This window comes from Mus pahari, chromosome 9, assembly GCF_900095145.1.
Source record: "Mus pahari chromosome 9, PAHARI_EIJ_v1.1, whole genome shotgun sequence".
Lineage (NCBI taxonomy): Eukaryota > Metazoa > Chordata > Mammalia > Rodentia > Muridae > Mus > Mus pahari.
The window spans coordinates 58,770,113-58,784,134 of NC_034598.1; the positions used below are offsets into that span (position 1 = coordinate 58,770,113).

The following is a 14,022-nucleotide window of genomic DNA, read 5'->3' on the forward strand; positions in this document are numbered from 1 at the left end:
AGAGAGAGAGGAGAGAGAGAGAGAGAGAGAGAGAGAGAGAGAAGAAGAAGAAGAGAAGAGAAGAGAAGAGAAGAGGAGAGAGAATTTTAGCTATTATTTCTTTTAAGGTGTATATTACATAAAATAATGAGTTTTGTTATATCATTTTTCAAATGAATATTTATAGGTACCTTTATCATATTTATTCCCTATATCTATTCACGTTAAAAAGTTGTCTTTGTGCATGAACATCTACAGCAAAGTGTGAAGGTCAGGATGACCTCTGATGTTGGTCCCCATCTTCCACTGTGCTTTGAAGTGGGGTCTCTTGTTTTCCTGCGCTGGGACAGGCTGGCTGGCCCAGGGGCTTCTGGGGCTTCTCCTCCCTCTGCCTCCATCTCCCCACAAAAGTTATGTTCCACACCCAGGCTACAGCATCCAGCTTTTCAATTGATCACATTGGAGATTTGAACTCAGGTCGTCACACCTGTGTGGCACAGGCTTTACCCGCAGAGCCGTCTTCTCGGTTCCCGGTTGGCCTTTGTGTGCAGGCTTTCACTTTGGGTTTGGCATTTGTCTTAGAGTGAGTCTTATTTGAGGGGAAAAAACAGGAGTAAAAGTCTCAGTGAGATTCATTTAGAAAATGGAAATCACTTTTACTTGTATAAATATTTTGCTTTTGTTTTTTAGAGAAACTTACTCTTGCTCTGTAGCCTAAGCTGGAGCTTGCCCAGGCTAGCCTCGGGTTTAGTGGTCCTCCCTCACCTACCAAGTGCTGGGACGACAGGCATAGTCATCACACCCAGTCTAGGATATTTTTAAATTATGATATTTTCTGTAGTATTTTTAAATATATATTACATTTAAAATAAATTTTTAGCAGTACACACATGTTCAAGTTCCATGTTCGACGGTCCTGATGACCACGTGGGTCCTGGGCATTGAACTCCAGTCACCTGACTTAGTGGCAAGCCATGTCACTTGCTGAGCCATCTCACTGGCACTGTGTAATATATATTGTTTTAGGGCTTGGGACATAGCTCAGTGACAGAATACTTATCCAGCATCTATAAAGCTTGGTTCAATCATCAGTACCAGAAATATGAAAAAGAATCACTCCAAATTTACTAACTATTGTAACTGTTCAAAGAATATTCATATTAATAATTACTCTATTTTTTACTATTTCCAAAAATTCCTTAGACTTGGATGTTGCAACGATAACAAAAACTGTAGTTGAGAATATTCGCAAGAAAGATAATGGTGAATTTAGTCACCATGACCTGGCTCCATCCCTAGACACTGGCACTACTGAGGTAATGTGGACGAGGGGATTGAGAGTTTAATGAAACTTCGAGTCTCATCTTGTTCCTTGTGGACTACTTCCCTTTTTACACTAGCTTCTGCCTTTTAAAGAACATAAAGGCCTTTTCATGTTTGAAATATATTTATTTTATGTGCATTAGTGTGTTGCATGCATATATGTCTGTGTACTTTATGCATGGTTGGTGCCCAAGGAGTCCAGAAGAGGGCACTGGGTCCCTTGGAACTGGAGTTACAGAGCCACCATGTGGATTCTGGGAATCAAACCCGTGACCTCTGGAAGACTAGCCAGTGCTCCTGAGCCATCTCTCCACCCTCAATGTCTTCTAAATGACAAAGAGCAGCGACAGTTTTAAGTTCTGATATGGAAGGCTTCAAGTGTGGCTCTGTGCTGAAGTGCTTGCCAAGTGTTTGTGAGCCCTGGGCTATTTCCTGCATCCCAGAGCAGATGAGTTAGGTTGGTGGGACAAACAGTCATTAGTTCCAGATTCACAGACCAGTGAGGTTGTCTGTAGTTCAGTAGAGAACTGCTGAGCAGAGCCGACTGGGGTGTCTCATAACTTTCTATAATGTGGGAAATGGTTTCCATTAGCGTGCATCACGAGCTCCACTCAGTTGCAATTATCTTTGAAGAAAAATGGATTTTATGGTCTTTCACTGACTAGGAGGACCGTCTGAAGATCGATGTGATTGACTGGCTGGTGTTTGACCCGGCCCAGAGAGCGGAAGCCCTGAGGCAAGGCAACGCCATCATGAGGAAGTTCTTAGGTGGGTTCTCCTCTTACAGCTTCTGAGCCGATCCTCACATGTTGGACTTTAGTTTTGTTTTTGCAGAACTTTTCACTTATTCAATGAATGGGAAGGTAGAAAGTTGGTAAGAACCGTAAGCTCACCTCAGGACCAGCTGGCCTTAGGCAGTCAGTTGCCTCCACCTGTGCTCCATCTGATCCATCCATCCATAGAGAAACCATCTGAGTTGACTTTAGAATGGTCATCCGTTCATTCAGTAAATATTTACTGGGACAGAGAAGATGGCTCACAGTTAAGAGATTTTACTGCTCTTATACAGGAATCAAGCTCAATTCCCAGCACCCACACAGCAACTTACAACCATCCATAACTCCAGTTCCAGGGCATCTGGCTCCTGTAAGTACCAGATACACACCTGGTGCGCATACATACATGTAGGCAGAACACTCGTACACACGATAGAAAATAATTGAGTAAACACTGAACAGGCTGGTGATAATTACAGACGTGTGCTGAATGTCCCCAGCATGTTCAGTCTGTGAGATTAGAGTTCAGTTTTGACCTTCATCCATCACAATGGCAGGTGCTTGTTCTTTATTAACTTACTGTTTTGAGCTGGGGAGTATGCATGTGCTGTGGTGCATGTATGAGATCAGAGAATATCTTACATATCCTTATTACTGCTTACAGCTTCTCCCTCCTCCATGTTGGTCCCAGTGATAAACACTGGTATTTGGGCTTTGCAGTGAGTCCCTTTACCTACTGACACTGCCCCTCAGCTAGCTCCTCGACTTACAGAGCACAGGTCACCTTGGTCTCGAGTCAATAATTTTTTTTTTTTTAAAATGATTTTATTGAATGTGTATGAGTATTTGCCTGCATGTATACATATGTGACCACATGCATGCTTTGTTGAAACTGCAGTTACAGACAATTGTGAACTGCCCTGTGGGTGCTGAGAATTGAACCTGGATCCTCTAGAGGGGCAGCCAGGGCTCCCAACCGCTGAGCCACTTCACAGCCCCAAGTCAGTAGTTCTTTAGCAAAACCTGCTATGTATATCTCCAGACAGAAACAGGTACCAAGGGACCACACTGCATGTGCAGGTAAAAGGCTGAGAGACCCCACGCAAAAGGGCATTGGACCTCATGTGCTAGCACAGACACCTGAGCAAGCTCCGCAGGAGTCCTAGCCACATAGACATTATAAAGGTTTCCTCGTGCCAGTCACAGTTTCAGAGGGAATTTCCTTTATGAGCACTTAGGGAGGCCATTATTTAGTAATGCCCTAAAATAAAACTTCACAAAACTTCATCTTATAAACCATGACACCGAATTTGGTGACAACCTAGAAACAGGAACTGAGAGAACAAATTAATCCTTCAGAGACCAAGAAGCATTTACATAGCTCACCTCTTACAAGCAGCTCCCCGTTCCCTAGGCAAGGCTTCCTGACCTGTATTACAGTAGAGAAATGGAGCTGAGGGCCAGAGAGCGTGCTGCAGGCTCTGCTCCTGACTGTGGGTGCAGTGTGACTGTTGGGAGGTTTTGCTGCCTTGACTTTCTGCTGTCGTATGGATTGTAACCTGGAGCTGAGCTAAAGGAGACCCTGTCTTCCCTGTGTCACTTTTTATCACAGCAGCAGAGGTGATGGAGTTGGGACACTCCAACACTTGGTTTGCAACCTGAGAGTCGCAGACCCTCATTTACACTCACTCACTCACTGCAAAAAACGGTTCCTTCAGCCAAGATCGCCGGCTAGTTTTGTACAGATAACTTCTCTTTTTTTGTCTCTGAGAGACTACAGTTCAGTGTGCTTCTCCAAACACAATTACCAGATAGACTTGAACTTAAGTTGTGTAGATCAGAAGCTATTTGACTATATCTATAAGCAGAATAAAATCTGCTCTGATTCTGTTCCTAAAAGATGTTCTTGTCATGTCACAAGCTCAGCCCTGAGAAGACACAGGTCGTGTGTCTGTGAGAAGATATAGTTTCTAGTCAGCTGCCTGCCACAGCCAGCTTCTCAGGCAGAATGCCACCTCCTACACCTTTCTGTTTCTGATCTTTCCCACCAAAGGGGAGAGAGCCAGTTTCTCTGTCAGGCTTTGTATTATGAAACCAAACTCATTTAATAGTAAGTTTAAGTTTCCATTATAGTAATGGCAGATGATTACAAATTATAAAACTGTAGTGTTGTAAATGATATCATTAGCTCTCAGCCTTTGGGAAATAGAGTTTCTTTCCTGAAGACATAGGTATCTATGAAAATGACTGCTTTTGGGTCCCTATCACACTGAGTTAAGAAAGAGCCAGCCCATTGAGTAGAAAGATCGCCAGGGCGTTTGAAGAAATCTGTGACCTAAAATAGAATCAGTGATTTGATGCTGTGAGAAGCAGCCAGAACACAAGACTAGGTGTGGAGGTGCACACCTATAATCCCAGCACTAGGGAGAGTTCAAGTCCAGCCAGGACTCTGTAGAGAGACCCTAGAACAAACAGAAACCACCAGTATGCAGAATTTTATATATACTGAATTTTTTCACAGCATTAAAGAAACACGAAGCTGCAAAAGAAGTATTTGTGAAAATTCCTCAGGATTCCATCGCAGAAATCTATAATCAGTGGGAGGAGCAAGGCATGGAGAGCCCTCTTCCTGCCGAAGATGATAATGCTATCCGAGAGCATTTGTGTATCAGAGCCTATCTGGTGAGCCTGAGAAGAAACTACAGTCCTTGTGATGTTCCCGATCCTCTCTTAAAGTGAATTCTATAATTTTTTATTTTTAATTGTGTAACAGTGTATATGTCTGCAAGTGTGTCTATGTACATGAGTACGGGTGCTTTTAGAGGCCAGAGGCATCCAGTCCCCTGGAGCTAGACTCAGACAGTTGTGAGCTGCCCAACATGGGTGCAGGGAACTGAACTCAGGACCTCGGGAAGTGTAGCAAGTGCTTTAAACCGCTGAGCCATCTCCCTTGGGAGCCCTTGGGAGTTGTAACTTTTTCCAGAGGTGGTGATAGATCCAACTGAGGCACCCTTTAAAGTCAGTGCTGCCTCACTCATGGGGGTGATGGCATGGCATGGCCATGACCTTGTTGTGAATGTGTCGATCGCTGACCAAATGAAATGGTGTGTGACACCTACAGCTAATTTTTTGTTGTTGTTTAAATGATTTATATAAGTTCACCATTGCTCTCTTCAGACACACCAGAAGAGGGCATCAGATCCCGTTATAGATGGTTGTGAGCCACCATGTGGTTGCTGGGAATTGAACTCAGGACCTCTGGAAGAGCAGACAGTGCTCTTACCTGCCGAGCCATCTCTCCAGCCCATGCAGCTACTTTATTACAACTGTGTCCATGGCAACCGTAGTGCCTTTGTTTTTGTCAGAGACTTAGAAAGGCAAGGCGCTCCATGCATATTAGAGTAAAAGTCATGGTATTGGCAGCCGAAGGTCCTTAGCACACTCGTGACGCTGTGGACCAGGTAGACGGCCGGGTTTGAGGGCAGAGTCTGTCCTTGGCTATAGAAGCCAGTATGCTCATCAAGAAGAGAAGAGAGCACACGTGCCTCAGAGCGACTGGAGGCAGGACACGAGAATGCCGTGTTGATGCTGAGAACAACACAAGATACTTTGCCGCCATTTGTCACTGTGTAGAACATTTGCTTATTCATGATTTTTGAGGGAGAATTATTTCTAAGATCTACAACTTTTGAGCAGTAAAAGTGAAAACATTCTATAATCTCCAACATTGAGGAAACCGAGAAAGAGAATTGCCACAAATCTGAGGCCAGTCTGGGCTTCATAGTGAGTTCCAGACCAACGTGGTCTAGAGGATAACCCTGTCTGAGAAAAACTAAATGTGAAATCATGTTTTCGTCTTGTTTAACTTCACATTTTAGGAAGCCCATGAAACCTTCAATGAATGGTTTAAACATATGAATTCGGCTCCACAGAAACCTACATTACTATCTCAAGCAACTTTTACAGAGAAAGTGGCTTATGAACACAGAGAAAAGAAATACGAGGTAAGTTAAATGTAAGTCTGAGATGAGCCTGTTTAATCTTTTTTTTTTTTTTTTTTTTTTTTTTGAGACAGGGTTTCTCTGTGCAGTCCTGGCTGTCCTGGAACTCACTCTGTAGACCAGGCTGGCCTCGAACTCAGAAATCCACTTGCCTCTGCCTCCCGAGTGCTGGGATCAAAGGCATGTGCCCGGCTTGTTTAATCTTTAATGTGTGTATGTAGGTCAGTTTGAGCATGTATGTTCTGATCAGGGTGGGATATTCATATTACACATTCTGCTTTGAATCGTGCTGGCTTTTCCGTGGCTGGTTTATGTTGAGAAATGCTGCTGGGCATGGTGGCTCGTGTCTTTAATCCCAGGACTTGGGAACCAGAGTCAGGCTGATCTCTGTGAGTTCAAGGCCAGCCTGTTCTATTTCCCGAATCCCAGGCCAGCCAGAGCTACACCTGTGAGACCCTGACTCAGAAAACCAGAATAAGAGAAAGTAAGCAAGAAGCAAGCAAGCCTTTAGACAATAGTAGTCATTTACTAAATAAATATTTTAGCATTCCTTTTATCTCCTCTTTGTTAATAGTTTTTCTTTATATACATGGCTGGCTGAGTCAGCTCATAAGAATGATGGTTTTGTCTATATTCTAAACATGTGTCATGTGTTGATTTGGTTCATTATGTCTGGCTTGTGTTTGTTCTGCAGATGGATCATAATATTTGGAAAGGACATTTGGATGCCCTAACTGCTGATGTAAAGGAGAAAATGTACAACGTCTTATTGTTTGTAGATGGAGGATGGATGGTGGATGTCAGAGAGGTGAGCTGTGTGTTTTGTTTATTGCTTTCAAAATATTAACAAGCCACTGTGATGGCTCAGCTGGTAAAGGCATTTGCCACCAAGCCTGGCAGCATGAGTTGAAACCCTAAGGTTCAAATGGTGGAGAGAACCAACTTCTGCAAATGTTCCTCTGACCTCCACCGCAGACCCACATATGGGTACCAAAGCACGTGTGTATAAACTGCACACACAAATAAGCTTATTACATGTTTTATTATTAGATACTTTATGTGTATAAATGGTTTGCCTACATGTATGTCTGGTGCCCACAGAGGCAGAAAAGAGGATTGGATCCCTAGAAGTAGAGTTAGAAACGGTTATGGGCAGCCATGTGGGTGCTGGGAATCCAACTTGGCCTTTGGAAGGGCAGCAAATATTTGTAACCACTGAGCCATCTCTCCAGCCCCCTTTTTTAATAAATTAATAAACCAACAACAGCAAGAAAGATCCCATGCACTGCATCTTCTAGTGTTCCTTTTCTAAATAAGAACATCTGCATGGTGGTTGTGAGCCACCATGTAGGTGCTAGGAATTGAACTGGGGACCTCTGGAAGAGCAGTCAGTGTTCTTAACTGCTGAGCCATCTCTCTAGCCCTAAGTATTTCATTCTTTAATAAACTATTCATTTTCAATATATTCACAATTAACTAAAGTCTAATTTTAAAAATTCTAGACCATTAGAATAATGGTATTATTTATTCATTTATTCACCTAGTTTTTGAGTTAAGGTCTTATTATATAGTACAAGCAGGCCTTGAACTCACCATGTACCAGGCTGCCATGACTTGAAATCCTTCTTTCTGCTGGTTTACAGATAAATGCCACCTAACCCAAGTCTAAGTATTTTTTTTATTTTTATTAGATCTATTTATTTTATTGTATTCAAACACTTGCCTACACATTTGCATATGTACCACGTGTGCATAGTGTCTGCAGAGGTCAGAAGGGGAACAGATCTTCTGGAACTAGACTAAGGGATCATTGTGAGCCACCATGTGGGTGCTTGGAGCTGAACCCAGGTCCTCTGCAAGAGCAGCAAGTGCTGTTATCCACTGAGCCCTCTCTCCAGCCGCCCTGCGCCTACATTCTTAATAGTGTATATTTAACTTGACTTAGAAACAGGTAGGTCTGACACTGTAAGCTGTGATACCCTCTCCTCAACTGCCCATGAACACGTCTCAGCATGTCCTTCTTAAATACAGGCTTCCACTTCTGTAGTAAGAGTGGGCTGCAGAAGTATTAAATGGCATAAACCAGGAGTGACAGCACATGCCTGAAACCCCAGCATTTGGGGGACTGAGACAGGAGGCTCAGGAGTCAGGGCCTCAGCTGTCCCTTTCCCTCCAGGAGATGTAAGTGTTAGAAGAAAATCACAGTTGAGTTATATTTCAAGTTCAGATGAGATCACTTGGGCTGTGGGTAGCACATTGGCAGCACAAGTTTGGCGTGCGTGAGGCCCTGGGTTGGACTCACAGCGTATCAGTAAAGGAGAGGCAAGGTTGGAAAGGATCTGGACAGGATGCTTGAGAGTCTTGAGCAAATAGCAGAAATGCTGAGTGGGGAGGGACTACACAGAGAGCCGTTGGGTACAGAGTTCAGTGGGGGAAGTGCTGGGGCCCGGGCTAGTGACTTCCCCATTGTCTCTCTGCTCTGCCTCTCATCTTCTCTTGTTACAGTGTGCCATTTTCGTTAACTGTATGAGAAAATGATAATTTCTTCTCCTCTCTCACCCCTCTCCCCACCCTGATCCTCCTTGCTCACTGCAGTCACCATTGTCAGGTCGGTGTGTTCCCGTAGACCCCAGGACTATCTGCAGATACTGCATCCCCATCTCTTTTCAGGGAAACTGAAATATTTCCTCTTCTGCCTTTGCTCTAGCGGTATCTAGTGTGTGCCCAAACACCTAAGAGACAGCTTCTGAGAGGGTGGGCTCGTTTGGGCTTGCAGCTTTTGACAGCAGGAGTGAGAGGTAGCTGGTGTGTCTGCAGTTAGGAAGGAAGTATGGTCAGGCTATAGCTCTCACCCTCTTACACTTCAGCAAGCCTCCACTCCCTATGTTCTGAGGTTCCAGAACATTCCTCAGCAGCTCTACCCGCTGGGGACCAATATTGAAACACACAGAACCTAAGGGGACATTTCACACTACTACACACTACTGCGAGGCCTGATTGTAAGATGGGACAGAATGGTTACTCAGTTGCTTCTGCAGACTGATCCCTAAAGAGAACTAGGAATCCTGCATGTGGGGCAGCTGGTACGTCGTTCTCAACATTTTTCTGTTCCACAGGTTATGTGCACTGACGACTTTTCCTCTGCTAATCCCCCACAGCATATCTATTGCCTTTTCTTTAATTACTAGATTTTTCTACCTCTTTAGCTTTGCTTTTCTGACAAGATGTGAATATTAACAGGGGTTAGGGCCTCTGAGTGCTGCTGATAATAACTGTTTATAGAGTCTACTTCTGGGCTCTTTTGGTTTTTGTGGTACTGGGGATTGAATACAGGACATACACTAGGCAACCACAAGCTGAGGGACTAATCCAGAGTCCACTACTCCATCTTGTTTTGTTTTGTTCGTTTTTTGAGGCAGGGTTTCTCTGTGTAGCCCTGGCTGTTCTAGAACTCTCTCTGTAGATCAGGCTGGCCTCAAACTCAGAAATCAACCTGCCTCTGCCTCCCAAGTGTTAGGATTAAAGGTGTGCGCCACCACCAATTGGCCAGAGTCATCTTCTTAATTCTAAAGTTAATAAAACTTATCAGCATAATTTTAAATGTTCAGTGGGTTCCTTAGGCCACACCTTTCTCTTCTGATTCATGCTTGAGCTAGTGAAGTAAAATCTAAATACTGCAAAATACCAAAGTTTGAGGATCATTCTTACATATAAATATTTTTATTTTAATTATTAATTTTAGACTAGATAATAAAAGCCATAAAATAGTCCAGAATCTCAAGAGCTGTAAAGCAAGGGATGATCAAGAATTTTACAAATCCTGAGAGGTGGCTCAGCTGTTAAGGGCATTGCCCTTCCAGAAGATCCAATCCTGGACCTCCACACTCATGTCAGGCGGGGCAGCCACCTGCAGCTCCAACTCCCAGGGATCTGACTCCCTTTTGTATCTTCCTCAAACAGTGGTGCACAAGGTGCACGCGCGCGTGCATGCACGCACACACACACAAATACATCTTTAAAAATATAAATAAATAAAAATTACCTAGTCTACTTTACTTCTTCAGAACTAATTCAAAAGGTAATGGCTCAAAGGTCAAATAGTAACTGAGTTTAGTGCACGACTATTAGATATCAAAGGTCAGACTGAGTTTATGTACTGAGTTTAGTGCACGGCTCTTAGATACTTAGGAAGAAGAAGCTAGTAGGACTCCTGCTGGCGCGTTACTGACGGAGGCATTAGACAGCTGCACCCTTCCCTTACACAGGCAGATTCCATGTCATGTGCACATGATGACGTCAGCTCCACCACCCACTTGGCCAGCTGTCCTTGTGTACTACACACATCCCTGGCATGAGACGCTGGCATGATTCCACCGCGGTAACTACAGAGTGACCTTGAGTGACCTTGTCTCTGTTGGGCTGAGCTGTGAGATGAGATAAAGGAGCCTGCTGCTGCTTAGAGGCGGACTGCGCCAGAGGTGCTGTGCACAAGGAAAGACTGTCTTCCATGTAGGAGTCCCCAAACTGAGTAATAAGCTCTTAAGGTGTTTACATGTTAGGCCTACCTCTGAAGTTAGTACCTTAAGAAACAGAAGTATTTTCATTGTTAAGTTAAGCATTTTAACGCTTGGTCTTCCGCATTTACACCTCAGCACAGTATTAGCAGGTAACAGGCAGTGGTCCTTCCTTGAGGAAGCCTTGCTGGGTAGGCTGTCACTGCTAGAATTACCACACCCTCTGTCACGGTGCTTCGCTCCTGCAGCGTCTGCCCTGCAGAAATGCTTCCTGACGTTGCACAGCCTTAACATGGAAAGAGAACTCTTCTCCCCCTGACCCCCGAGTCTGTGCAGCCAAACCAGACTGCCCCAACACAACCCTCCTGCCCCGTCTGCCTTTGGGGTGGGGCTGTGTCAGCCAGTACACTGTGCCTGTCGTAAAGTCATTTATGAGGCTTCTCAAAGGAGCAGCTACTGCTAGCTTGCTCACTTGCTGCTGCTGCTGTTCAGTTACACCCTACACTGGGGGCTCTTCTAAAGGCCTCCGTTCTGAGGGTCTTCCCAAGCGCTAGGGATTAAACGGTAGTAAGGGCTCTCCAGACCGAGGCCATTCCCAGCGCTTCCTTAAAAATTAAATTATTTGTGTGTGTGTCTCTGATATGCTGTGTGCGTTTGAGTGCAGTTGTCTGTGGAGGCGAGGGAAGGGCATCAGATTCCTGGGGCTGGAGCTCCCACGGCGTGAGCGCCCATAGCAGGTCCTCTCTAACAGCGGTATGTGATCGCTGCCTCTGAGCCATAGCTCCAGCTCCTCCCTTCTTGTTTTACAAATTATTTCAGGAAGTTTCATGTTTTTGAAAATGATTTTGAAGACTTTGGTTTTCCAACTTGTTATAAGAAAATACAATGGGCATAAAAAGGCTACTGGGTTTTTTCTGCATTTTACTGTCCAGATAATTAATTTGTTAGAAAGATTCCAGATTCCATTCTGGGCTGGAGAGATGGCTCAGCAGTTAAAAGCACTGACTGCTCTTCCGAAGTTCCTGAGTTCAAACCCCGGCAACCACATGGTGACTCACAACCACCCATAATGAGATCTGATGCCCTCTTCTGGGGTGTCTGAAAACAGCTACAGTGTAATTACATATAATAAAGAGGGTGGGCGGGGGGAGAAAGGAAGGAAGGAAGGATGGATGGACAGCAGAAAGATTCCATTCATATTTGGAGATACTGTTTTTGCAGTAGCGAAGTGTCTCTGTGTTTGTGTCTCCTCCTCCTTCCCTCCCTCCCTCCCCCCTCCCCCTTTCTTCCCACTCCACTTCTGAGGAAAGGTCTCCCTGTATTTCTGGCTGTCCTAGAACTCACTCTGTAGATCAGGCTGGCCTCTGACTCAGAGATCCATCTCCCTCTGCCTCCTGATCGCTGGGACTAAAGGTGTACGTCACCAGTCCCTGCTAAAATTAGTTTCTATGTTTAGTCTCGTGTGCTCATGTGTATGAATGTGTTGCCAGCATGTATGCCTATGTGCTGTGTGCATGCAGTGCTCAGTGGAGACCAGAAGACAGCATCAGATCCCCTGGCACTGGAGTTAAAGTTGTTAGCCACCCTGTGGGAGTTGGGAATCAAACCAGGGTCCTCTGGAAGAGCCTCCAGTGCTCCTAACGGCTAAACTATGGTCTCTCTTCTCTTAACCATTATTCAAGTCCACACAGTTTTTACTTTTTTCATTTTTTTAAACCGTAAAAAGAAATATTCTCCTAGAAGTTTACATGTTCTTAAACAGCCATCCCTGTCTTGACCCTCCTTGCTGGCCTGATTATGGTCAGATTGGTTTGTACTTCCCAGATCATAGACATCCTGGGGTTACAAGTATTGAGGGAAATAACTGGGGATTTTTGTTTGTTTTTACTCTTATGATTCTAGATGCATTGGGAGTACCCTTGGCAGCAGCATATTTCATACTGTCTCATCTTCCATAGTCTCTTCATCTTTATGTCTTCGGCCCTAAAATTTTACTTAAAAACAAAACTCTAGTTTGATAGACCAGCTAATATGATTGGCCCTACCTGTTTAGATTTTAGTAGCTATGCTATGGTGAGGGTTGGGGTGATGGCTCAGTTGATGGTGCCTTTCAAGCTCCAGGACCTGGGTCTGATGCCCAGACACTCCCTTCCAGTGCTAGCTCTGAGGGGGACAGGACAGGCAGGAGGAGGAGCCCGGCGCTTGTCCGAAAGGCAGTCCAACCCCACCAGAGAGCTCCAGAGCAGTGAGCAGCCTGTCTCAGATGAGACGGACGCTGTTCCTGCAGGCGACACCCAAGGTGATTCTCTGCTGCTTATGCGCACATGTGCACCCATACACATATGTACCCACTCACTTACAAACATGTACACAGACATTTTTAAATATAAGCATGGTAAGATTTGGAAAAAGAAATTTAGTGTTTTCCTGTTCTGGTTTTGACTCCATGGTCACCCCTCAGCATGCCTGGACCTCGTGGAGATGAAACGGTTCCCTTTCATCACATCAGAGGGGCTGCATGATGTTCTCATATGTCCCTCGCACATCCTGGTCTGCAAGCTTCTCTCAGATCTCGAACACCTACTTTAGCACACTTGCTATCTAAACAGTTGTTATACTGGATTGCTTAGCTAATAGTAGTAATGAGAAATACGCCTGTCTACTGTAGATGCAGCTTTCCCTCCATGTTTCTCATTTGTCCTTGGCCAATCTGACTAACTGCTAACCTGACTCACTTGTTGGTTTTGTTGTTAATTTTTTTTTAATGTTTTTGAGGCAGGGTCTTTCTGGCAGCCAAGCACACTGTGCAGACCGGGCTTGCTCTGACCCTGCACTTGCCCTCCTGCCGGGGCTCCCTGGGTACTATGGTTTGGGATGGCAGGTGCCAGCCCCCACACCGGCTGTAGTCGACTTCTCTGTTTGTAAGGTGTGTAGTTGTTCAGATGGTGACTGGATACCTGTCTGTAGGACGCTGAGGATGACCCTGAGCGGACGCATCAGATGGTTTTACTGAGAAAGCTCTGTCTCCCCATGCTGTGCTTCCTGCTTCACACCATACTGCACAGCACCGGGCAGTACCAGGAGTGCCTGCAGTTGGCCGACATGGTGTCCTCTGAGCGCCACAAGCTCTATCTGGTGAGTCTGTGACCACTTGCAGTTTCAACTTTTATCTGCTCCATTTGCTTGAAAGATAATATTTGTGTATGCCTGTTTACATTTTTTAGTTCTTGCATTTTCTGAAAATAATGTTCCAGCTTTGGTGTACTGTTTTTCAAAATTGTACATATGAGCATAAGTGAATAGCTTGTGTCTGCACACATGAGCATAAGTGAGTAGCCTGTGTCTGCACACATGAGCATAAGTGAGTAGCCTGTGTCTGCACACATGAGCATAAGTGAGTAGCCTCTGTCTGCACATAGGAGCATAAGT

General features: G+C 44.7%; 1 protein-coding gene across 1 annotated transcript in view; it reads left to right on the top strand.

The window, feature by feature from the left end:
* Positions 1–14,022, top strand: part of Nup107 (nucleoporin 107) — a 39,615-nt gene that overhangs the window by 24,475 nt on the left and 1,118 nt on the right. The window contains exons 22-27 of the mRNA XM_021204595.1: positions 1,183–1,295; positions 1,968–2,070; positions 4,600–4,760; positions 5,957–6,082; positions 6,774–6,887; positions 13,561–13,728. Of these exons, the coding sequence (XP_021060254.1) occupies positions 1,183–1,295; positions 1,968–2,070; positions 4,600–4,760; positions 5,957–6,082; positions 6,774–6,887; positions 13,561–13,728 (785 nt within the window). The remainder of the gene's footprint in view (positions 1–1,182; positions 1,296–1,967; positions 2,071–4,599; positions 4,761–5,956; positions 6,083–6,773; positions 6,888–13,560; positions 13,729–14,022) is intronic.